Raw genomic sequence first — 23,766 nt, forward strand, 5'->3', positions numbered from 1 at the left:
TGAGTGTGGAGCCTGCTTAAGGTTCTTTCTCTCTCTCTCTCTCTCTCTCTCTCTCTCTCTCTGCCCCTTCCCTGCTCTCACTCTTTCTCTCTCTCTAAAATACATACATACATACATACATACATACATATATACATACGTATATAAGTGATGATATTTTCATACAGTAGAATATCATTCAGCCATTAAGGTGATGTAAATGAATACTTACAGGATGTTATGTCATGATCATGATACATTATATGGTAATGATTATTGACAAGACTATGAGCCATTTTTTAAAAAATCTAGTTAAGTAGAATACAATAGGGTCCAATCTATAACAGAAGTTATGGAAGTGGTGAGAAATAAATTGTTTCCTTTTCTTCCTTTAGCTTGTAGGGCTTTCCAGAAAGCCCATATATTTTTATATGTTGAACTTGCATTACCTTTGTTATAAAATACAGAGTAAAAGTAAGAACACCGCTGCTTAGGCTGTGCTGCCTCATTGTGGCTACAGAAGTGGACAGGTGTGCAGGTGAGGGGGATGGGTAGTCTTGGGAGGCTGAGTGTCTGCACACCAAGAGCCTTCAGGAACATCACTTATGCCCAGGCCCTTTGCTCAGTTTGGGGACTGCCCACATGAAAAAGGTATGTCCTCTGCCCCCAGGACTTGCTGCATGCCAGGAAAATGGGCACATGGATGGGATGTGGGCCCTGGTGCCCTGGTACCATGGTTCCGTAGCTTTCTCCTGGGGGGCTGCACATTCTGGTGCAGGAAGGGGGAGGCCCAAGCAATTCATTGTGGTGGAGGGACCTGGATGAGGCAACACAGATAGGCAGGAACTCTCTGGGCCTAAAGATTTGGGACTTACCCCAAAGGCAGAAGAAGGGAAGAGTCTCAGAAGAGGACAGGGCGTGGTCATATCTGAATGGACATGTGATTCTGCAGAATGGAGAATAGGTTCGAGATGCAGTCAGAAGTGGGGGCAGGGAGACCTGTTGTAGAGCTGTTACTGTAGTTCTGGTGGTGAGGTGACAGCCAGGTAACCAGTGTGGGTGGAGGGTAGAGGCATGGGCAGAGGAGGTGTATCCAGTATGAGTTGGACAATGTGATGTACCTGCTTTGGATAGGATGTGAGCATGAGGTGGGTGTCAGGGAGGGAAGCGGTGTAACTTCAGATTTCTGAAAGGCCTCAGACCGAAGTAGGAAATGTCCTGGCTGGGGTGGAGGTGTGATGGCATGGTTGGCACTACTGAGTCAGACCTGCTAATAAGGCATCCAGCAGGTTTCCATAGGCTTGGGGATATGCACAGGGACCTGGAAGGCAGAGAGGCTGGGGGAAGAGGTTGGAGACACTCAATGAAGGATGCAGCAGCAGTGAGAATAAGCTGTCCCAAGACAGATCACCTATAGAGGGAAGGAGAAGGGTTGAGGAGATGGGCAGGGGATGTTTCAGGGAGGGGTGGCTGCAGGGACCAGTGGCAAGGAAAGGGGAACAGGACTGGAAAATAGCAGTGGTCCTGACCCCTGCTACCCAGCCCTTGGGGAGGCCACTACATCTATTCAGGGCCATTAGGGGGAGATCCCCTGCATGCTGCCAGCATGGCACAGCTGTGCAGGTTCCCCAGCCTCTGTTTGGGGGTCCTAGAAGTATCTAAGCCTGTGGGTAGATATAGACCATGAGTGAGGGGTGGGGGCCAAGGTGTCCCAGCATGAGTCCCTTCAATTGGACGGTCATCAGCAGGCATGGTCCTCACTCTCATGGGATGGTCAGCAGTATAGAAGTGCTCCTATGCCCTCTCATAGGAATCAAGTCCCCCTACCCCCTTCCCCTGTTATCCCAACCCTCTGCCTCCTCTGGGGACCTCACTAAGTTCCAGAAAGAAGACTCGTTCTGCACCCAAGTCTCTGTGTATGGCTTGGACAGCTGAAGAGGACCAGGGTTGGTGCAAGGACATAGGGATGCCTGGTGGGGGGGTAGCACCTGTCCCCCTGGACTGCAAAGAAATCCTCCAAGGGGCAACTGTGAATGTACAGGAATTCAGGGGACCCTGCACGATCCAGTCTATAGGCTCAAGGGATTCTGAGAAGGGAGTGTGACTTGGGACAAGTTTAACTCAGAAGACTCAGGGTTTAGGAGCATAGCCTCTGGCCCTGAGAATAGGCTGCCTCTAGGAAAACCCAGGCAAAGGCACCTTTAAGGAAAAGTCCTAGATTTTGGAGTTTGCGTGAAGTGTGCGGTTTCTAACATTAGTACAGTGGGCCTTTATTCATAATCATTTGGAGATGAAGGAGCAATTTGTCTACCAGGCAGGTTCACTTCCTGTTGTAATTCCAGTGGATTTAAAAGTTGATGCGGGTCTGTGAATTTGCTTACATAATTATACTCTGATAGCTTTTCATTATACTTGATGTGATTTTAATGGAATTAATGTTCTGTATCAACAAATACATTGTTTTTATTGTGCAAAGAGGAGACTTTTAAAAGGAGAGAACCAAAATGATTTGCACATGGTTTCTATGGTATTCTTTTCCAAACTGGGAAGTATACCTGCCCACTTCATATTTTCTTCCCTGTGTTGGTTGAGGGAAGTAGAAGGGCAGGAGGCTTTTACACACGTTTGGGTACTAGTTGGAATTCATCTTTGAAACTTGCATTTATGTCTTCAGTTCTTACTGTTCTTCAATTCTTCCTATTCTCCATCAAAGAATAGCAGCCATATGGAATTGCCTATGGCCACCTGCCTATGGCATCTTACCTGGCAGACCAGGCCTCCCCACACACACCTTGGATCCCTACCACCTTCTGGACCCTCATCACAGTGCTTGTGATTCTGGTTTCTTGTCTTCTTAGTAAGTCCATAAGTCTTCAGAGACCCTCAACATTGTTCTGAAGTAAGGGGCCCTCAGTGCAAGTTGGAATTTGGCCCCATCCACCTCTCCCACCTGTGGAAGGGAGCATTAGAGGGAATTATGTCCCTCTTACCTGGGTATACCCATCCCCTTAGAAGGTAGAATCGGCTGTTGTTAGCTTGTGTTTCAGTAAAGTATTTTTTCTATTATTTATAAAACATGGGAACCTAAAAAGTACAAGGAGGAAGCCAAAGTCCCACTCTACAGAGATGATCATGGCTGTCTTTGGGATCTAGTGCTGATTTCTTTATGTATTTTGTGTGTTTGCATTTGTATTTATTTACTTAATGCAAGGGAAATTATCCTCCCTCCATACCATTTCGTAGCCTGCTCTTTCTTTTCTTCTTTTTCTTTTATGTGGTGTGAACATTTCCACACAGCACTAAATATTCTTCTACAACATGATTTAGTGGCAGCAATTGGAAAAGACCTAATAAATATAAGCAGTTCTCTCTTGCTAAACACCCAGGTCATTTCCCATTTTCAAAATTATAAAGAACACTTTGATTAATACCTGGAATTCTTAGAAGTGGAATTACAGGTTCCAGTGGTATGCATAGTTTAAAATATTCATGATATAATGCGTGCACAGATCAAAGGTTAGTATTTCAGAAAGTTACACATTTAATAGCAAGTGTTTCTTCCCTTCCTCTCTCTTCCAGTTTCCCATTGTTAAGTTCCTTGTGAATACTTCCAGAGAGAAACATTTATGTATGTACTAGCATCCATCCATTTCTCTGTTTATACAAATGGGATGATTCTATGCACACTGGGCTATATCTTGTTTGTCAATTATTTATGCTTGAGATTTTCCGCAGTAGCATAAACAGATCTATCTCAAATTTCATAATGCATATATTCACGCTCTATGTAAATATCAAAGTTTATTTAACTAGCCCTTTATTGTTACCCACTTGTTACAGGTTTTTGCTATAAACATCCTTGTGTAAGTGACTTGCGATACCTCTGGTACTGTATCCATAGGCTGTGTTCCCAGTAGTGAAATCATTCAATATAAGTATATGCATTTCCTATTTTGAGAGATTTATGAAATTGCCATGAAATAAGACTACATCATTTTATACCAACACCAATAATATTAAAGAGGAACTTCTTTTTCCTCTGTTCTTGCCACCACTGGGTTTTATCATACTTCACCAAAAAGTTGGCAGCCTGATAAAAAGTATTTGTCGTATTGTTTTGGCTTGCTTTTAAAAAATTAGAGTAGGTTTAAGCATCCCTTTATATGTTTATCCTCCATTAAAAATGTGAACATATTTGGCCATATTTTCTATTGAGTGGTTCCCCTTTTGTAATGTTCATTTATTTAGAGAGAGAGAGAGAGAGCACACATGCACGCATGCCAGCAGGGGAGGGGCAGAGAGAGAGAGAGAGGAAGAGAGAGAATCCCAAGCAGGCTCCATGCTGTCAGCACAGAGCCCAATTCAGGGCTTGAGAACCATGACCTGAGCTGAAATCAAGAGGCAGTGCTTAACCAACTTAGCCACCCAGGTGTTCCCTTTCTTATTAATTTATATGAACTGTATAAATTAAGACAATCAACCTTTTGTCTGTTGTTTGTGTATTTTAAGTATTTTTCCCATTTGGAACTGGTCTTCCATTTTATGTTCTTTTTAAACCACAAATGTTCGTCGGCTCTTGCCATGATAAGGCTGCATGAAGAAGCACCCCAAAACTCAGTGGTTGGCAGTATCCAGTCTTTGTTTTCTGCTCTGGTTTGCAGGTCATTGGGGTGGCCCCAATGTGTGCTATATGTCCATTCTGTGGCCCAGGCTGCATGTGATGTTGGGTGGCAGGCAACATGAGATGCCCCGGAAGTCCTGGGAGTGATGGCCACCTCCACCCTGTGTGGCCAAGCAAGTTCCGTGGCCGAGCCCAGCATCGGGAGAGGATGAGTACTGTATGCACTCTCATGGGAGGCTTCCATGTTACCCGTAAGAAGCATGGACTTATGCTTCTAATATGGCGAGGCCCTGGGATTGAGAGCAAAGATCCAGTCTACTATTACATATGGATTCTTTTAATATAAACATTTGAAATTTACTAATCTTTTCTGTGAGGACTCTTGATTCTGTGTCATGCCTCAAAACACTGAATTCCTTTCAAGATTGTTTTTAAAAATGCTTCCATGTTCTTCCAGGTCTTTCAGGTTTTAATTTATGATTTACTCTTTGATTACTCTGGAATTTATTTTGGTATAAAGAGTAAGGTAGAAAATAAGTTTTATTTCTTTCCAAGTGACTAACCCATTGTTCCAATGCGTTTTATTGAATAGATTTCCTTTTTCCCTTTATAGTATTTTAATTAGAATTTCATGGACTTTGTGCAATCTGTGGTCTTTCTATTTTAAAAAATGATTTTGGGGGCGCCTGGGTGGCTTGGTTGGTTAAGCGTCCGACTTCAGCTCAGGTCATGATCTCACGGTCCATGGGTTCGAGCCCCGCGTTGGGCTCTGAGCTGACAGCTCAGAGCCTGGAGCCTGTTTCAGATTCTGTGTCTCCCTCTCTCTGTGACCCTCCCCCGTTCATGCTCTGTCTCTCTCTGTCTCAAAAATAAATAAACGCTAAAAAAAAAAAAATTAAAAAAAAATGATTTTGGGGGGGGCGGTGCCTGAGCCTGGGTGGCTCAGTCAGTTAAGCATTTGACTCTTGATTTTGGCTCAGATCATGATCTCAAGGTTCATGAGTTCATGTCCCATGTAGGACTCTGCATTGACAGTGCAGAGCCTACTTGGGATTCTTTCTTTCCTTCTCTGTCTGCCCCTTCCCCTTCATATTCTGTCTCTCTCTTTCATAATAAATAAACTTTTAAAAAATTTAAAAATGATTTTTTGTATCAAATATGAGGACTTTTATATTCTCAGTAGATATTTAAGATTTTGATATTGTTCTTCCTCATTTCATACTAGTCGTTGTGTTCTAAGTCATTCTGCCTTTTTCCTTGCTGTTACAAATGGAATATTTAATTTCATTCTCTTTTCTAATCAGTCTTTGCATGCATATAGGAAAGCTATTTTTTCTGTAGTTCATGAGCTTATATCCTGACACTGTAATGTGGGCGAGTGCTTTAATTTTCTCATCAGTGCAGTGGGGCACAAAAATCACACATGCCTTTTAGGGTTGTCAGGACACAAAGAATTAAAGTATAAAGCCTTAGTAAGTGTATGTCATACAGTCAGTGTTCACTAAATATAAGTAGTGTCATAATTTTTAAATATATTAATTTTCTAGCCATATGATTTACTGAATTCTTCTGATTGGCCTCTTTTTGATCAGTTTGCTTCAGTGTTCTAGATGGAGAAGCGTGTCATTTTCAAGTGGTAATAATTATTCCCCCTCTTTCCATATTTATAACTTTTTGTTTGTTTGTTTTGTTTTATTAGCTGGTTGTATTAGTTTTCTATTGCTATAGAACAAATTACCACAAGCACAGTGGCTTAAAACAGCACAGGTTTAGTGAGTCTGGAGTTTCCATGGGCCCAGAGTCTGGAATATTTGGGTTTCTGTTCAGGGTCTGAAGGCTGAAATCAAAGTAAGACCAGATGCATTTTCATCCAGAGGCTTGATGAGGGAAAGATCTATTTGCACAGTCCTCAGGTTATTGTGTGGTTGTATGACTGAGTTCCTATTTTCTTGCCAAGTGTGAGCTGGAAAAGATCCAGCTGTTAAGAGCTGCTCTCAAGACACAGCAGCTTACTTCTTCAGGCACAGCAGAATCTCCCTCGTGTTTCAAATCTTTGATTTCACGAAGGGCCCAGACTCAGAGGGTTTGCCTGATGAGGTCAGGCCCACCCAGGAGAATCTTCCTCAAAACCAAACTTATTTTGGACCTAAGTGTGCAGAAAAATCCTTTCAGCTTTGTAAAATACTGTAACCTAACCACAGGACTGAAATTCAACATATTCACAATCCCCCACACACACTCAAAAATAGGGGATTCTATAGGAGGTGTACACCAGAAGTTAGGGATCTTGGGGACCGCCTCATAATTCTGCACACCATGCTGGTATTTTCATATTAATTTTAAATACAGGTGGCAATTGTGGGCATTTTTATTTTGTCCTATTAAACTAAGGTGTGTTTTTTTTCATAAAAAATAGTGATTGAATTTTATCAAATGCCATTTATACCTCTTTGGAATGATAATTTTCAGTTTTGTCATATTAATATGATTAATTTTACTACTGTGTTTCCTCTTACTGAACTATCTTTTCATTCCTGGCATGAACCCCTCACCTTGTTCTTTATTCTTCTAACTGTATTGCTGACTTCTGTTTTACAACATTTTATTTAAAAATTATATACCTCTATTTATAAGTAAAATTGGTCTGTTTGTATTCTTGTGATGTTTTACAAGTTTGTAACTATTATGCTGACCTTTGTAAGAAGAATTTGGAAAATTACCTTGTTTTTCCCCTCTGTGCTCAGAAAAAAATTAAATAGTGTTGGAAATCTCTATACTTTAAAGCTTTTGAAGAATTTGCCTGTGGCTGTTTGACCACTTTCCCAATTTCTTGGTGTTTGTAGGTACATTTGGTGTTTTGATTTTGGGGGGACTTAATTGTAGTAATTTGTATTTTCCTAGAATTGTGATCACCTATGACATCCTAGGTGCGATTGATTGAATGTTTATGTCCCCCTAAAATTCACATGTCAAATCCTTATCCCCAGTGTGATGGTATTTGGAGGTGGAGTCATTGAGAGGTGATTATGTCACAAGAGTGGAATCCTCATGAATGGGATTATTGCCCTTATAAGAGAAACTCCAGAGAGCTCCCTTGTCCCATCTACCATGTGAGGCCATATGAGAAGATGGCTATCTATAATCCAGAAAGTGAGCCCTCACCAGACATTGAATCCACTGGCACTCTGACACTGGACAAAGGACACGATCCTGGACGCATTGCAGGTCTCTGGGGTCCACTACCCCACCCTCAAACAAACAGTACACAGTGAATCAAGGCCAGAGGGGCAGGTGGCTGGAGTCTGAGAGGCAGGGAGCAGGGTCAGAGCAGTATGTAGCTGGAGCAGGCATGTGCCCTGAGCATGAATCTGCACTCTAAGGTGAGGTGGAGTGGGGAGGGCTCAGACAATTTCCATGCTGAGCCATGAGCTGAGCCCCTTGGAGATCAGTGTTTCTAGATGCTGGATGCTTCTCAGTTACTGGCCGAAGCATACCTCTCTTGGGGAAAATTTCTCCATTTGGGGTCCACAGAACGTCACTGATTAAGAGCAAGCAATGTGTTGACAACAAAAGACTTGCAAGCCTGCAAGCATCAAAGAAAGCAAACTGCAGTAAGTGAGAGTCAACAGAAACAACAAGTGACAGACAGACTTAGATGCCTTCTTTCACTATACATCTTGGACTCTAGACATCTGCATATGAAATATTTAAAGCAGGTATGGTCAGAATCATACAGATGAGCATGCAGCCAGAAACTATCTGAAGCAAATAGTCATATTTGGGGAAAGATAAAAGCAGAACTTGTAAATACATAAAATATAAACGTTAACATTCTCTAAAGAAATGCAAATGTTCAACAGCTGATGAAACGTCCTTCAGGGAAAATTGGTCATCTGGAAGGCAAACTTAAGGAACTTATTCAGAACAAAATGCTGAGTGACATGGGTATGGAATATGTGAAGGGAGAACTAGGAGATTTGGAGGATGGAATGTGCATGCGGCTGTTGGAGTCCCTGACAGAGAGACTGTAGGAGAGGTAATATTTGAAGATATATTGGCTATATAGCTTCCATAACTAATGAAAAATATAAAGTCAGTTTCAGGGGCACCTGGGTGGTTCACTTAGTTGAGCGTCTCTTGATTTCAGCTCCGATCATGATCCCAGGGTCATGGGATCGAGTCCCGTGTTGGGTTCTGCGCTAAGCATGGATCCTGCTTAAAATTCTCTCTCTCCCTGTGTCCCTCCCTGGCTCGTGCTCTCTGTCTAAAATAACAATAATAAAAAAAAAACATAGTTTCAGAAGCACAGTACATCCCAAAAAGCATAAATAAAAAGAAATCTGCACCTACACATATGCAAAAATCTCGGAACACTAAAGGCAGAAAGTCTTTAAAATCTTCAAAGAGTAAGGACAGCTTCACATTTCAAGGAACAACAGTTAAAAGGACTGCTAGCTTCCTGATGGCAACAGTGGAGGCTGGGGTCACCTGAGTGGCTTGATTGGTTAAGCGTCCAACTCTTTATTTCAGCTCAGGTCATGATCTCATGGTTTGTGAGTTTGAGCCCTGCATTAGGCTGTGTGTAGACAGTGCAGAGCCTGCTTGGGATTCTTGCTCTCTCCCTCTCTCTCTCTCTGTTTCTCTCCTGCTTGTGCACTCTATCTCTCTCTCAAAATAAATAAATAAATTTAAAAGAAAAAAAAACTGTGGAGGCCAGATGACAGTGCAATAGTATCTTCAGACTGTTGAGAGAAGAAACTATCAACTTAGAACCGTATACCCAAACTACTTTCCAAGCATGAAGGTGAAGGAAGACATTTCCAGATAAACAAAAAACTGGAGTTTACCACCAAAAGGTCTGCACTAAAGGAACTTCTGAGTCAAGGGTTCATACCTTATGGGATTGCAGTCTAGGGAAGCCTGGGGACCCCATCTCAGATTAAGGTTTTCAAATGTGTACAATGAAATAGGATTACAAAGGAAACCAATTATTTTGAAGTTTTTTAAAATCAGAATATTTTAAGGGGACCTGAGTGGCTCAGTCTGTCAGTGTCTAACTCTTTGATTTCAGCTCAGGTCACGATCTCCCAGTTTGTGGTTCGAACCCTGCATTGAGCTCTGTGCTGACAGCACAGAGCCTGTTTGGACTATTTTAAAAATGTGTTGTAATAATACATTTGCTACTTTATTAACTCATTAAATAACAAAATCCAGTTGCAGGTGTAGTAACTACCCTAATTTCAGAGTAAAGAGCCCTGGTGAAAGGCTGCATCTCACAAGGCATAGTCAGGACAAATGAGTTTGGTACCAACCAGTATATGAAGGAATTTGCATCAAAGAAACATTCACTGAAGAACAGACTATGTTGCATTTCACTTGGATTTCCTTTTGACTCCTGGGTTATTTAGAATATCTTAAAACATTTAACTTTTTTCTTTTTTTCTTTCATGGGGCTATCTTTCTAATCATTTATAGTTTTGCTACTATACAGTGAGAGAATGAAAGCTATAGAATTCTTTTCTATTATGGAGGAAGTAGGCTGAGAAGGAGAGTGGCTTTCCTTGTTGACATTTTGAGTTTCATGTATTGATGCAGGCTCCAGTGGGAAGTGGCGTGGAGAAAGTCAGAACGACAGGTGAGCGTGATGGTTAGGAGAGAGAATGGTGGGTTGGGAATTGTTCTGAAGGAAGGAGGAAGAAGCCATGGATATGGGGTGGATATGAAGATGTATGTTTCCCAGAAGGGAGTTGAGATGGACATCGAAGGCTGAGGGTTTGCATGCTGGAGTGAGCCATGCCATGTGGCCCTAGGGAGACTCAGACACACAAAACCACTCAGAAAAGAAATAAAGTAGGAGGTTCAGCCACTCCATGAATCAGAAGACTTTTGCATAGCACAGGTCTGACATCTGAAAAGCTTTGAGAGACGGGGTCAGTAGACTTTTTTCATTCGGGGCAACTCAGAATATTATTTGCTCCATTTTTTTTTACAACAACAGTTCTTTTGCTAACGCTGTGAACCCTGGCTTCTTAGTGGTAAATTGATACCACTGTAGCTATTAGGCACACCTGCCATATGTTTCATGAAAGAATTTAATTGACTTTCAAGTCTGCATTCTAGAAGGACTTGCTTCCCTACCTAAAATGTTGCATTACCATTTGCCTTTGAACCAGGAATGAAGCTCCAAAGAAAATTCTTGATTTGGGGCAATGAAAGAGGACAGGATTTAAAGAGCTAATTTTTTCCAGGCCTCTGTGTTCAGGCAGCAATACCAATCAAACAGGAAGACCTTTGGCTCTAAAGATGCCATTACTTCCTGGCAGTCTATTATCCCCTTTCATCACCCTCAACAGCAGGAAATTCTGTCTCATTTTTAATATTATCTCTTGCCTCTATTTAGGCTGGGTGGGAAGTGGAGAAAAAAGTGGGTTGGTGTCCTTTTAACAACTTGCAGGTGCTTGAAAAGTTAAGTCCCCCTCTCTCTCTGAACAGTATCATGCCTTTCCCATTTTTTTTTTTTGGTCTTTTCTTTCACAGCCACTTAATCATATATTACTCTTCTCTGACCCTCTTAAATTTCTTCATATTCTGTGTAAACTGTGGACTTTGAATAACGATATTGGCAAATTAAATGGGACAAAGGTTTCACGAGCTGCAGTAATTTCACGGCTAACTAGCTCCATGACCCCGTTCCTCACCAGAGTGGTACAAAATAAACCTGAGGAATTACTGAGCTGGTGGAACATGCAACATAATTCTCACCAGTAGCTGGAATTGAGCAAAAAAATAGTTCAAACTCAGACCTGATCATTTCTGAGCAGAGGTACACTCCATTCTTCTCTGTTGCCAAGTGGACCAGGAGGCATCCTCAGGGAGGAGGCATTGTGGCACCTAGGCTTTGAAGACTCTCTTCCAAGCCATTCTCCATTCTCCTGTGCCTCCCTCCCTTGTTAGCGTGGGTACCAATGCTTCTAGGTCAGAGGAGCAGGGAAGTCAGCTTCTGGTGGGGGGAGACACGGGGAAAGAGTGGACATTTGAAAACAAGAATCCAATATTGCACTCTGGTTGTATTAGTGTATTGATAAGCTTGAGCTGCCATAACAAAGTACCATAGTTTGGGCAGATTAACCAACAGTTAAGTTAACCTCACATTCTGGAGGCTAGAAGTCTGAGATCAGGGTTGAGTTCTGGTGAGGACCCCCTTCCTGTCTTGCAGACTGTCAAAACCTCACTGTGGGGGAGCTTGGGTGTCTCAGTGGGTTGGGCATCTGACTCTTGCTTTTGGCCCAGGTCGTGATCTCATGGTTTGTGAGTTCAAGCCCTGCCTTGGGCTCTGTGCTGATGGCGTGGAGCCTGTCTGGGATTCTGTTTCCCTGTCTCTCTCTACCCCTCCCCTGCTCGCTTTCTACCTCTCTCTCTCAAAAATACACGTAAAAAAAAAACTTCACTGTGTCCCCACATGGCCTTTCCATGGTGTGTGCATATGGGGAAAGAGAGAGAGGGAGAGAGATCCTTCTCGTCCTGTAAGACCACCATCCTATCATGAGGGCCCTACCCTTACAACCTAATCTAACCCTAATTCCCTGCTAAAAGTACTACCTCCAAATACCATCACATTAGGGGTTAGGACTTCATGTGGATTTGGGGAGGACACAAACATTTAGTCCATAGTAAGTAGTTTTCTATGTTGTGTAGCAAACTTCCACAAACTTTATAGCTTAAAACAACACCATTTAGTTTCTTAGGTCAGGAGTCTGGACATGGCTTAGCTGAGTCAACTGGTCAGGGTCTTACAAGGCTGCAGTCAAGGTGTTGCCAAGGTAACATTATTTTAAGAGGTGCTAGATAGGATCGCAGGAGTGTAAATTATATTGATAATTACCATAATTTATCATTGATTATCGTATTGATAATCAAGGCTACAGGTCATCAGGGATCATCTCAGGATTTCCATGCCCCACTGAGTCTGATGATTTTATTTTTTTCCTTTGTATAGGGGAATTGAATCCACCCTCAATTAGTTATTAATGATTCTTAGAAATGTAGTTTTCCCCAGTAAAGCAAATTGTCCATATTTGTTGGAAATAAAATTATTTGAGGGAATTCATAGAATGATAACTTTATGATGGAAGTAAGGAAAGTCAAGAATTCATACTGTGGCCTTAGTTAAGTGATATTCACTTCCTTTGTGTTTATAAATGCCTGCTCTTTGGAGGTTTGTGGGTTTCCAATAATATTTCTGTTACGAGTCACTTGGTCACTATAGACATTTGATACTTTTATAAACTTCAGCTTAGGAGAGATCAAAGAGTTCTGTCTGAGCTTATTAAACATGCCTTGAGAGATCTGGTCATAGTTTAGGGATTTAGTGGGGCCCCATGTACTCATGAATTCAGAGGCCCTTCCTGAGTGAGGAGGCATTGGGCCATGTCTTAAAGAATAGGTAAAATTTTATATGGTGGAAGTGAGAAGTAGAAGGAAGAGTATAAAAGGACATTTTCTGGGAGGCATGCTTTCCCATCCTCTATCCAGGTTTTGTCTGGATGAGGCTGGTGTTGGTGTGAAGGGAAAACAGAGGACACTCTTTGGAAGTCACATCCTAAGGAGATGGCAGGGTCAGAGCCAGCTGGGCCAAACCACCTCCAGGATTTGGGTTTTAGTGACCAAGAGGAGGGATGCCACAGTGTCAGGAGAGATGACAAGAGGGAGACTGTGTTGGATACAGATGGGAAAGAGAGAGGTCATAGGCATTGTGGAAGAAGAACGAGGGACTGGGCTCAACCAGACACAGGAGAACAGTAGTCAAGGGTTTCTTTACAGGTTGCAGCTGGGGGGCATCATGAAGAGAGATTTGGGAGATGGGAAAATGTTTGTAAATAATATTGTCAATATTGACTTATTTGCAGGATGCATGCATTGAAGAAAATATACATATATGACATGCTTGGGAGCAGAGTGCCCTGTTGAGCTCTCTCTGATTCATTTGTGTGTGTGTGTGTGTGTGTGTGTGTGTGTGTGTGTGTGTGTGTGTCTGTGAGAATAAGGTTCACAAGTCTTTCCTATGAAAGACCAGATGTGTTCCTATGAAAGACCAGATGTCCAGATGTGTTTGGAAACCCACCTGAGGCTGGTGCAGGGTGTGAGAGAGACTGTTGGGTCTAAGACTTGGCCTCACCCACTGCAGAAGTGTTTGCCAAGGGGACCTTGGGGGTCTATTCAGCCAGATACTCTCTTCTGGGGACTGATTCAGTCCTTTTGGAATTCCAGGGGGAAATGCTCCAAAGCCCTCCATCCCAGGGCCCAACTGCCTGGTCCATACCCACAGCAGAAAGTTGGGGTGATTTATCTTTACAAAAGACCTTGTAAGAAAATCCCTTACTTGTAGTGGGGCCTCCCAGCATATTTCCCTGTCAAAGGGGGAGCTGCAGCCCTCTCCTCTTTATTGTGTGTGGTTGGATGTTGGCCTGTCTCTGGAATTTGCATCTGAGCGACCAGGAGGAGGGGTGCCATTGTGGGAGGTAGAGACGATAAGAGGGAGACTGGGTTGGGGAGGTAGAAATTGCAGGTGCATTTTTGGACATGTTGAGGTGGAGAGTGACACCAGGAGCAGTGCCCGGCAGGCAGTGTGATTCCGCAGTCAGGGACCGACCTGCAGGAGGTGTTGGTGGATAGTGTTAGAGGATCCCCAATGACAGATGGCTCAGGCAGAGCCGGAGCCTGAGTAGAGGTCTTGGGAAGTGGGAAGGGGAGGGAGACATGGAAGGACAGCATGGAGCAGAGGATGGCAGCCAGAGAAGGGAGAGTGTCAGGGGAGTGACACAGAGCCTAGAGGACAGTGTGCCACCCATAGGTAGATGTGGTCAGCCTCCTGTCTTCAAGCCGAGATCGCTGTACTTGTGTGTTGCACTCAGGGACCCCTTATGTGACCTTGGGAAGTGTGTCTGCCAGTGGCAAGAGCTGAAGCCACACTGTAGTGGGGAGAGAGCGGCTGTGTCTCTCTGATCTGTCTGCCCTGCCTGGACCCAAGGAGACTGGGAATTTCAGGATCAGCATCCAGTGTCTGCCTCAGGGAATATGGGCTTGGAGCAGCCTGGGGGAAAGGTTGGCCAGGAGCTGAGGGGTGGTTCTCCTGAGAACAGAAGACATGAGGGTGTTCCTGTGGTTAGGGCTACCCAGAGGGGAGGGGCCAACAGAAGGGAGTGGCTGCCAGAAGATGTTCTGGAGGAGACAGCTCTGTGGGTCCTGGGGCAGCAAAGCCTGGGGGGCTGGCCTGGGAAAGAAGCGAGCAGCTCAGAGTCAGCATGTGGAAAGCCGGGACCTCATCTGGTGGCACCCCTTCCTGGTGAGGTGGGAAGCTGGCTGGGGACCAAGCGTGTGAAAGGGTAGAGGGGGGCCTGGTAGGTCTGCTGTACCCAGCACCCATGCACAGAAGGCATGCGCTCAGGTGACATGCAAGGGGGGTGGCTCTGCCTTTTCCCAAAGTAGTGTTTTCAGTCCTCTCTGTGATTTTTAAGTCACAGGGCTAAATGACTCACAGGACCAGAGGGGAATAAGTGCCCAATGGAGACACTTTCAGAAAGCACATTTGTTCTTGGGCCTGTCCATAAAGAACATAAGTGACCTGTCAGGACCTCCTGGTGGTCTCAGAGGCCCGTGTGCTGCAGGCTCTGAACGTCTGGATGGACCACACACCTCATGGTCACCCAGCTCATGTATGTGAGCCATATTCTAGAAGTCATCCTTCTTTGGGTTGATCAGCTAATACTGTGTTTTGATCATCTGTTAACGGATTCCAAAGAGTCTTACCTTCCTGCACTGTCTGTCCTTCCAGGTGCTGCTGTCAGGACTCATTGGCGTCGTCTCCTGGAAGAGGCCTCTCTCCCTCGTGGTAAGTCCGCACGCAGTCTCCCTGGTGGCCTTGGAGCAGGGCCCTCCCCGTGGAGATGTGAGTGCTTTAAGGGCAATGGCAAAGAATTCTGGCTCTGTGCAGAAAACAGGATGCAGACCTTCATGAAACTGGCACTTGTCAATGCAGACGGGCATGTAGTTAACAGCCACCATGCATCTTCCCTCCGTACATCTGAGGGTAGCCCTCAGGTGTCTGTCTGAGATGCTCATGTGCCATCTTTGCGATGGTTCTCTTTGGGTGCCCTCCTCCAAGGACGTGCCAGGAACAAAGACATTGTAAGAAGTGTAGATGCAAGCGTTTTCTCTAGGTGTGTGAACACGTTCGTGCATATACATATGCATGCGTATGACCACAAAGGCAGCACATATTTTATCAGAGTTCAAGACATGTTGGCTGTTTGTATGTTTTGGAGACTGAAACTTGGGAGTGTAAGAGAAGACATTTATTTGAGTAGAAGAGTGCAGGGGTACCGCTTGAAGCCTTTCTCTCATTGCTATGTCACTGTGTTGGGAGGAGGGGCAGGCCTCACGGGGGATGGAAAGGAAATGATGGTTTTTCTCTCTGAAAAGTACCCCAAGCAAATTCATGTCTATTGATTTGTATGCGTGTTTTTCTCAGTGTATGCATTAATATATTTATGCGTCCGTGTCAGGACCAGACGAAGAGGTTTTCTAGGTTTTGATGGATAATGAAAAAACATGGTGTGGCCTCTTTGTCTTTTGTAGTAATCAATTATTTAAAATATCTTCTTTAAGTGATTAGATTTGGAGATAATGACATGTACTAAATATTAATGGAAATAGAAAAAACCCACAAGTCTGCCTGTTGTAAACACCTCCTCCTCATGAGAGTTACCAGGGCGTCCTGAAGAGGCATGGGGAAGAGAAGGAGTGGCATTAATTCAGTGAGCCTCTTCTCCTATGACCCATCAAGAAATTTTCTTTGCAAAAAAAGGTGTTATTTTTTTTATGTAAAAAGTTTCAAACATGCATAAAAGTAAGAGAGGCTAGTATAATAAATCCCCGTGTAGCCCCCATCTGTCTTCCATAAAGATCAACACTGGCCTGTCTTGTTTCATCCAAGCCCCTTGCTGGAGTATTTTAAAGCTAATGCCAGCTAATGTTATCAACAAGCTGACTCTTATGCAGAGGGAAATGGTGGTGGACACACCAGCTGTGGGGTCTGATGTCCTTTGGCTGTGCTTTTGGGTGTCCTTTAGGGACATGGAGGGACAGCTTGCTCCATTCCTCCTCACCTGTCCTCGCAGTGCAGGCAGAGGAAGGCCTCTGAAGGCAGGCAGAGGATGCCAAACAAGAAGAAGCCACAAATCCTTTGGGTGGGTATGTGGGCAAAAAGACAAGAGGAATGGCACCCATCACTCAGCCACCCTTCACACCTGCCCCCACACCTGGCCCCAGGATGGAGATTCTCATGAGGTTGCGCATTTTATTCTGAAGGATGCTGTGCAGTTTATAGCTGACAAGAAGTCAGGACTCCTTATGGATGTGGCTCAGGTGTGTCCTGGGGAAGCCAGAGCAGTAGGGTGGGGTGTTAGGGACTCACCCTAGGAAGCAGGATGAAACACCAGACTGGGATACCACAGCAGAACTTTCAAAATGCCTGTCCACTAATCCCTGTCCATTGGTGTAGAACCAGCTGCTCTCTGGGCAATGGTCAGCGTTTCCTCCCATTGATTTATTTCTGCCCAAGCCCCAGATAGAAGAGAAGGGGGTCCCCTAGTTTGACTGACCACTTTCCTTACTTAGGTGTGTAAGGGGGTGGCTTAGGATAACACTAGGTGCTATAATAAATCCCAGACTTTCAGTGGCTTAACATGACACAACTTTGCTTCTCGAGTGGGCATTCCAGGCAGTGGCCATTCCCCATCACGGGTGATCCAGAGACCCTGGTTGCTTCCATCTGGGGCTCTACAATTTCCTAGGCCTGTGGAGTCAGCTGCATTTCAGTGGAAGAGAAAATAGTGGAGGAGGCTCTGAAGATGACCTTCATCACTCAACACAGAGCCTGTCACATGGTCCTGTCTGGCTGGGAAGGAAGCTGGAAAATTAGTTCCTTCCCGGGCAGGCACTTCCCAGAGGCAGCTCCATACTATGAAGAGGAGGGCAGTGATTTTGGTAGACGGATGGTTGTCTCTACCATAAGAACGTTCTTCTAGTTGTGTTTACCAGGACAATCTAGTCTTGATTCATTAGTAAATCTCATTCTCTAGACTCAGCTAGAATGGCTTGAAGTCTTGATTTAAATAATTCTTTTATCCCAAGCTCCTGCTTCTGTCTTGTACCCTAATCATAGTGTTTCCTTCCTTCTGGGGGTATAAAGCTGAAGAAGCTACCATGAGTATTCTGGTTCATTTCCAGGGGATACATCACCCTCTGCCCCCACTAACAACCTCTCTGAAAGAGGCTGTCTCCCATGGGGTGGTTGGAAGAGGCAGTTCTGGGCCCTACTGCTCCAGGGCCTGCGTAGCCAATGCCTGACACCTTGCAGGGGTTGCTGGATGAGGACAGCAATGCATGGGCCATGCTGATGGCGGGATTTTGGTGCTGTCATTGGTTTGCTGGCAATATCTTTTCCTGTGAAGGGCTGGTGCATGTGTGCCCAACCTAATCTCTGCTGCATCTCCTTTCTTTTTCAATACGATCTTACATGACAGAATGGGATGAAGAAGGGTTTACTTCTTGCCCAGAGTGACTGATATGCTGGAGGGAAGCCTCAGTTAGGAAAAGGGAAGGGAGAGAGGCAGCAGGCTGTCTGAGAGCAAGGGGCAGGAGACTGCCCCTTCCAGGCTGGTGAATGTGATGCCAGAGAGAGGAGGATGAAAATTTCTGCCTGGTATTTTATAAGAGCTTTTCATATGCTGAAAACTAGTGATAGCTATCTCAGTAGAGAATATGTATTTTTGCATTACTGTGGTTCTTTTTTCCTTTTTTATTGAAGCATAATTAACATACAGCCTTTTTTTAAAGTTTGTTTATTTTGACAGATAGTAAGAGAGAGCATGTGGGCGTGCAAGCAGGGTGGGGCAGAGAAATAGAGGGAGAGAATCCCAAGCAGGCTCTGCAGTGCCAGCATGGAGGCTGATGTGTGGCTTGAACTCATGAATCTGTGAGATCGTGAGCTGAGCTGACTGAAATCAAGAGTCAGATGCTTAACTGACTGAGCCACCCAGGCACCCCAACGTACAGTGTTAATACTAGTTTCAAATGTACAATATAATGATTCAACAATTCTGTACGTTACTCAATGCTCATCATGATAAATGTACTCTGAATCCCCTTCACCAATTTCACCTATCCCCCCCCCAACTTCCCTTCTGCAACCACCCGTTCTCTGTTTTTAAGAGTCTTGTTTTTTGTCTCTTTTTTTTCTGTGTTCATTTGTTTCTTAAATTCCATGCATGAGTGAAATCATATGATATTTGTCTTTCTCAGTCTGACTCATTTCACTTAGCATTATGTGCTTTAAGTCCATCCGTATTATTGCAAATGGCAAGATCTCATCCTTTTTTTATGGCTGAGTAATAGTTCTTTGTGTGTGTGTATACCACTTTTTCTTTTTTTGTTCATTTTTTGATGGACATTTGGGTTGCTTCCATATCTTGGCTATTGTAAATAATACTGCAGAAAACATAGAGATGCATATGTTTTTCTAATTCCGTCTTTTCATTTTCTTTGAGTAAATACCCAGTAGTGGAATTACTGGATCATATGTATTTCTATTTTTAATTTTTTAAGGAACATCCATACTGTTTTCCACAGTGGCTGCACCAATTTGCATTCCTACCAGCAGTGCACAAGAATTCCTTTTTCTACACATCCTCACCAACACTTGTTTTCACCTTTCTTTTTTAGTCTAGTCATTCTGACAGGTGTAGGGTGATAGTTCATTGTGGTTTTGATTTGCGTTTCCCTGATGGTTACTGATGTTGAGAATCTTTTAATGTGGGAGTTGGCCATCTATATATCTTCTTTTGAAAAATTCTATTCAGGTCCTTTGCCCATTTTTCAATCAGATTTTTTTTTGGCATTGTATATATAAGTTCTTTATATTTTGTTAATATTAACCCCTTACCAGATATACCATTTGTAAATATCTTTTCCCATTCAGTAGGTTGCCTTGTCATTTTGTTGATGATTTCCTTCACTCTGCAAAGGTTTTCATTTTGATGTAGTCCCAATAGTTTAATTTTGCTTTTATTTCTGTTGCCTGAGGACACATATCTAGAAAAATATTTCTGTGGCTGATGTCAAAGGTATTACTACCTAAGATTTCTTTTAGGAGTTTTATGGTTTCAGTTCTCACATTTAGGTCTTTAATCCATTTTGAGTTTATTTTTCTGTATGGGTAAGAAAGTGGTATAGTTTCATTCTTTTGTATGTAGCTGTTCAGTTTTCCTAGCATTATTTGTTGAAGAGACTATCTTTTCCCCATTGTATGTTCTTGCCTCCGTTGTCATAGGTTAATTGACCATATAATCATAGGTTCATTTCTGGGCTCTGTATTCTGTTCTATTGATCTGTGTGTCTGTTTTTATGTCAGTACCATACTTTTACTTTTGATTACTAGAGCCTTTGTAGTATATCATGAAATCTGGGATTGTGATACCTCAGCTTTTTTCTTCATTCTCAGGATTGCTTTGGCTAGTAGGGGTCTTTTGTGGTTCTATACAAATTCTAGGATTATTTGTTCTGGTTCTGTGAAATTGTTGTTGGTATTCTGGTAGGGATTGCATTAAATCTATAGATTGCTTTGGGTAGTATGGACACTTTGACAATATTGGTTTTTCCAATCCATAAGCAGGGAATATCTTTCCATTCGTTTGTGTCATCTTCAATTTCTTTCATCAGTGTTTTTTAGTTTTCAGAGTACTGTTCTTTCACCTCCTTGGTTACATTAATCCCTAGGTATTTTATTTTATTTTTTTTTTGGTGCAGTTGTAAATGGGATTGTTTTCTTAATTTCTCTTTCTGCTACTTAGTTGTTGGTGTATAGAAATACAACAGATTTCTGTATATTGATTTTGTATTCTGTGACTTTGCTGAATTCAGTTTTTAGTTCTAGTAGTTTTTTGATGGAGTCTTTAGAGTTTTCTATATATAGTATCATGTCATCTGCAAATAGTGAGATTTTTACTTCTTCCTTACTAATTTAGATGTTATTTATTTCTTTTTCTTGTCTGATCATTGCAGCTAGGACTTCTAGTACTATGCTGAATGAAAATGGTGACAGCAGACATCCTTGTCTTGTTTCCGATCTTAGAAGGAAAGCTTTCAGTTTTTCACCATTGAGTATGATGTTAGCTATGGGTTTTTCATGTAAGGCCTTTATTATGTTGAGGTATGTTCCCTCTAAACCTACTGTATTGAGAGTTTTTAACATGAATGAGTGTTGTACTTTGTCAAATACTTTTTCTGCATCTATTGAGGTGCCCATATGATTTTTATCCTTTCCCTTACTAATGTGATGTATCGTATCAATTGATTTGTGAATATTGATTTTTGCATTCCTGGAATAAATCTCACTTTATCATGATGAATAATTTTTAAATGTATTGTTGGCTTCAGTTTGCTAATATTTTGTTGAGGATTTTGCATTTTTGTTCATCAGTGGTCTTGGCCTGTAGTTTTCTTTCTTTCTTTCTTGCTTTCTTTTTGTAGTCTCTTTGTCTGGTTTTGGTATCAGGTAATGCTGGCCTTATAGAATGAATTTGGAGGCTTTTCTTCCTTTTCTATTTTTTATAATAGTTTGAGGAGTGTCTCCTATGATTGAGATAATCGTCTTTCTTACATTAAACTATGAAAGGTTCTACATTATGCTAGATTGCAATTAGGAATCAGATTATATAGCTCTGATTTAAGTAATTTTTGAAAGATTCAGTGAAATATCTTGTGATTGCTTATATATCAGTAATGGAACTAGTTTCACACATAATCACAGGCAGCATATATATTTTTTTTAATTTTTGAGTGCAGTAGTACCGAGATGGCCATTAGATTATTTGTAACAACTAATACTGTTGGGAGAGTAATAAGCATGAGGCTAAAAACATTTTTTAGAATTCATTTTTATAAATAAAAAATTCCATTTATTTTGTTCAGTTTTTTTTAAAGCAAAGTAAATCTATTTTTAAAAGCACTGATTTGTAGGACTATGAGTATCATATGGATCCATTGATGTATTTAGTGCTGTTTGAATTTTGTATTATAGTTTTTGAGGAGTCTAGCTTTTTGATAGTGGTTTACTTTTGTGAAATTTTATCAACCAAGATGGAATGTGTATCAGTGAAGGTTTAATTAAAGAAATAGAACTTCTAGGAGCCAACACCTAGCATCTCTATGAGTCATACTCTTCTAATCACTTCTTTGGCCCCACTGTCCATTACAGTAACCACACTTACCTGGTCTTTGGTGATAAAGTGCTGCCACTTGGTCCCTGCCACCCTAGAATCCAATAATCCTTATTGCATTTAGGGAACCCAGTTTGATGGTACTGACATTGACACTCGGATTTCTGACTTACAGAGAAGAGTCACCGCAAAGTTCTTCAAGGATGCTAGAGTTCCTCTCACAGATTTCTTATAGTTGTGGTGAAAGATGTATTCTCTGGATCTTCCGGGGTGGGTGAGCAAGTCTTATAGGATCAATGCACTCTTATCATTCCAGTCTCCTTAAGCCTTTAGATCTCTTCCTCTTGTGGTATACTATGGAAGTCTGGCTTTTCAGCTTCATTTAGTGTAGCCCACCTTTGGATTCCTATGTCAGCTAACCAAACAAACTGAGCTTTTCTTAACTGCCGCAGCTAAACATTGAATGCCAGAATCTCTGCTTAGCTGGTAGCAATAAATCTGGCCTGATTCTACTGTATATTTCTTCTATCTTGATCCTCCACCATTAAGAGTAAGTCCTAACATTGTCCCTAGCTGTGAGACAGTTTCCAGACTGCTGCACAGGTAGGGGAAACTTGGGCAGAACCTGGTACACTTGCTGAGTTAAGGAGAAGAAGGTGAAGGTCTAGGGATCCCAAGATGGCTAGAATTCACAGAACAAAGTACCACAGAGGAGAGACTTCCATAGACAGAGAGTTTTGTAGGTCTGCAGAGGATCTCCGATGAGTATTTAGCTGACATTCATCAGCTCTTGCATGGGAGGAAACTACCTGAGGCTAGGAAAGAATCATCTGAGCAGATTAGAGGGAACAGAGCAGGCATAAAAGCAGGGTTTTCCTACCAGGCAGCCTGGAATACCTCGTGATTCACTGGGGCAGTGAGTAGAATACTCAGAAGAATCTTGCCTCGGTATGGGGATTAATTAGCTCCAGAGTACATGTTGCTCCAGTCCTTTCTGACAAATCTTAAAAGCAAGATCCAAAATAATCAAACCATTTCCAAGTAATTTAACTGTGTCCCAGAACAAAGTTCAAGAATGTTCAGTACAAAACATCCAGCACCAACAAGATAATCATCACAATGTCTGACGTCCAATCAAAGATTACTACACATGCCAAGAAACAGGAAAATACAACCTGAAATGAGGAGAAAAATAAACCAATTTAAACTGATAAAAAAAACTTACCACATGTTAAAAATAGCAGACCAGGACATTAAAACAGTTATTGTAACTGTATTCCAGATGTTCAAAAAGTAGAGACAGGAAGGTATAAAAAATACCCATTTGAACTCTGAGTGATCAAAATTACAAGGTAAGAGAGAAAAGATTCCCTGGATGAGATTAATGGCAGATTCAATAAGAGAGAAGAAGAGTTTAGTGAACTCAAGACATTGCAATAGAAATTATACAAATGTAGAACATGGAAAAAAAAGAATTTGTGAAAAATGAAAGGAGCATTAGTGAGCTATATGGGACAATTTTAAGAAGCCTAATATATGTGAAATGGGTGTCCCTAAAGGAGTGGGAATGGACATAAAAAATATTCAAAAATAAGAGAGTAGATCTTAAAAGTTCTTATCATAAGAAAAAATATTTTGTGACAAGGTGTGGTGATGAATGTTAACTAGACTTACTGTGGTGATCATTTCATAACATACATGTATCGAATCAGTATGTTGTATGTCTGAAACTAATATAATGTTCTATGTCAGTTGTATCTCACTTTAAAAAAAGAAATAATAGCCATGTTTTTTCCCAAAAATTGGATAAAAACTATAAACTCACAGATCTAAGAAGCTCAGTGTACACATAGAACAGGAAATCTGAAGAAAAACATATCAGCATATTGT

The 23,766-nt window shown here is 42.1% G+C and overlaps 1 protein-coding gene across 4 annotated transcripts in view; it reads left to right on the forward strand.

The window, feature by feature from the left end:
- Positions 1-23,766, forward strand: part of ENTREP2 (endosomal transmembrane epsin interactor 2) — a 463,593-nt gene that overhangs the window by 176,718 nt on the left and 263,109 nt on the right. For all 4 annotated transcript variants that reach the window (XM_058736804.1, XM_058736807.1, XM_058736805.1 and 1 more), the window contains exon 2: positions 15,432-15,488. In XM_058736804.1, coding sequence (XP_058592787.1) covers positions 15,432-15,488 — 57 coding nt within the window. The remainder of the gene's footprint in view (positions 1-15,431; positions 15,489-23,766) is intronic.

The sequence above is a fragment of the Neofelis nebulosa genome, chromosome 7 (genome assembly GCF_028018385.1).
Source record: "Neofelis nebulosa isolate mNeoNeb1 chromosome 7, mNeoNeb1.pri, whole genome shotgun sequence".
NCBI classification, from domain to species: domain Eukaryota; kingdom Metazoa; phylum Chordata; class Mammalia; order Carnivora; family Felidae; genus Neofelis; species Neofelis nebulosa.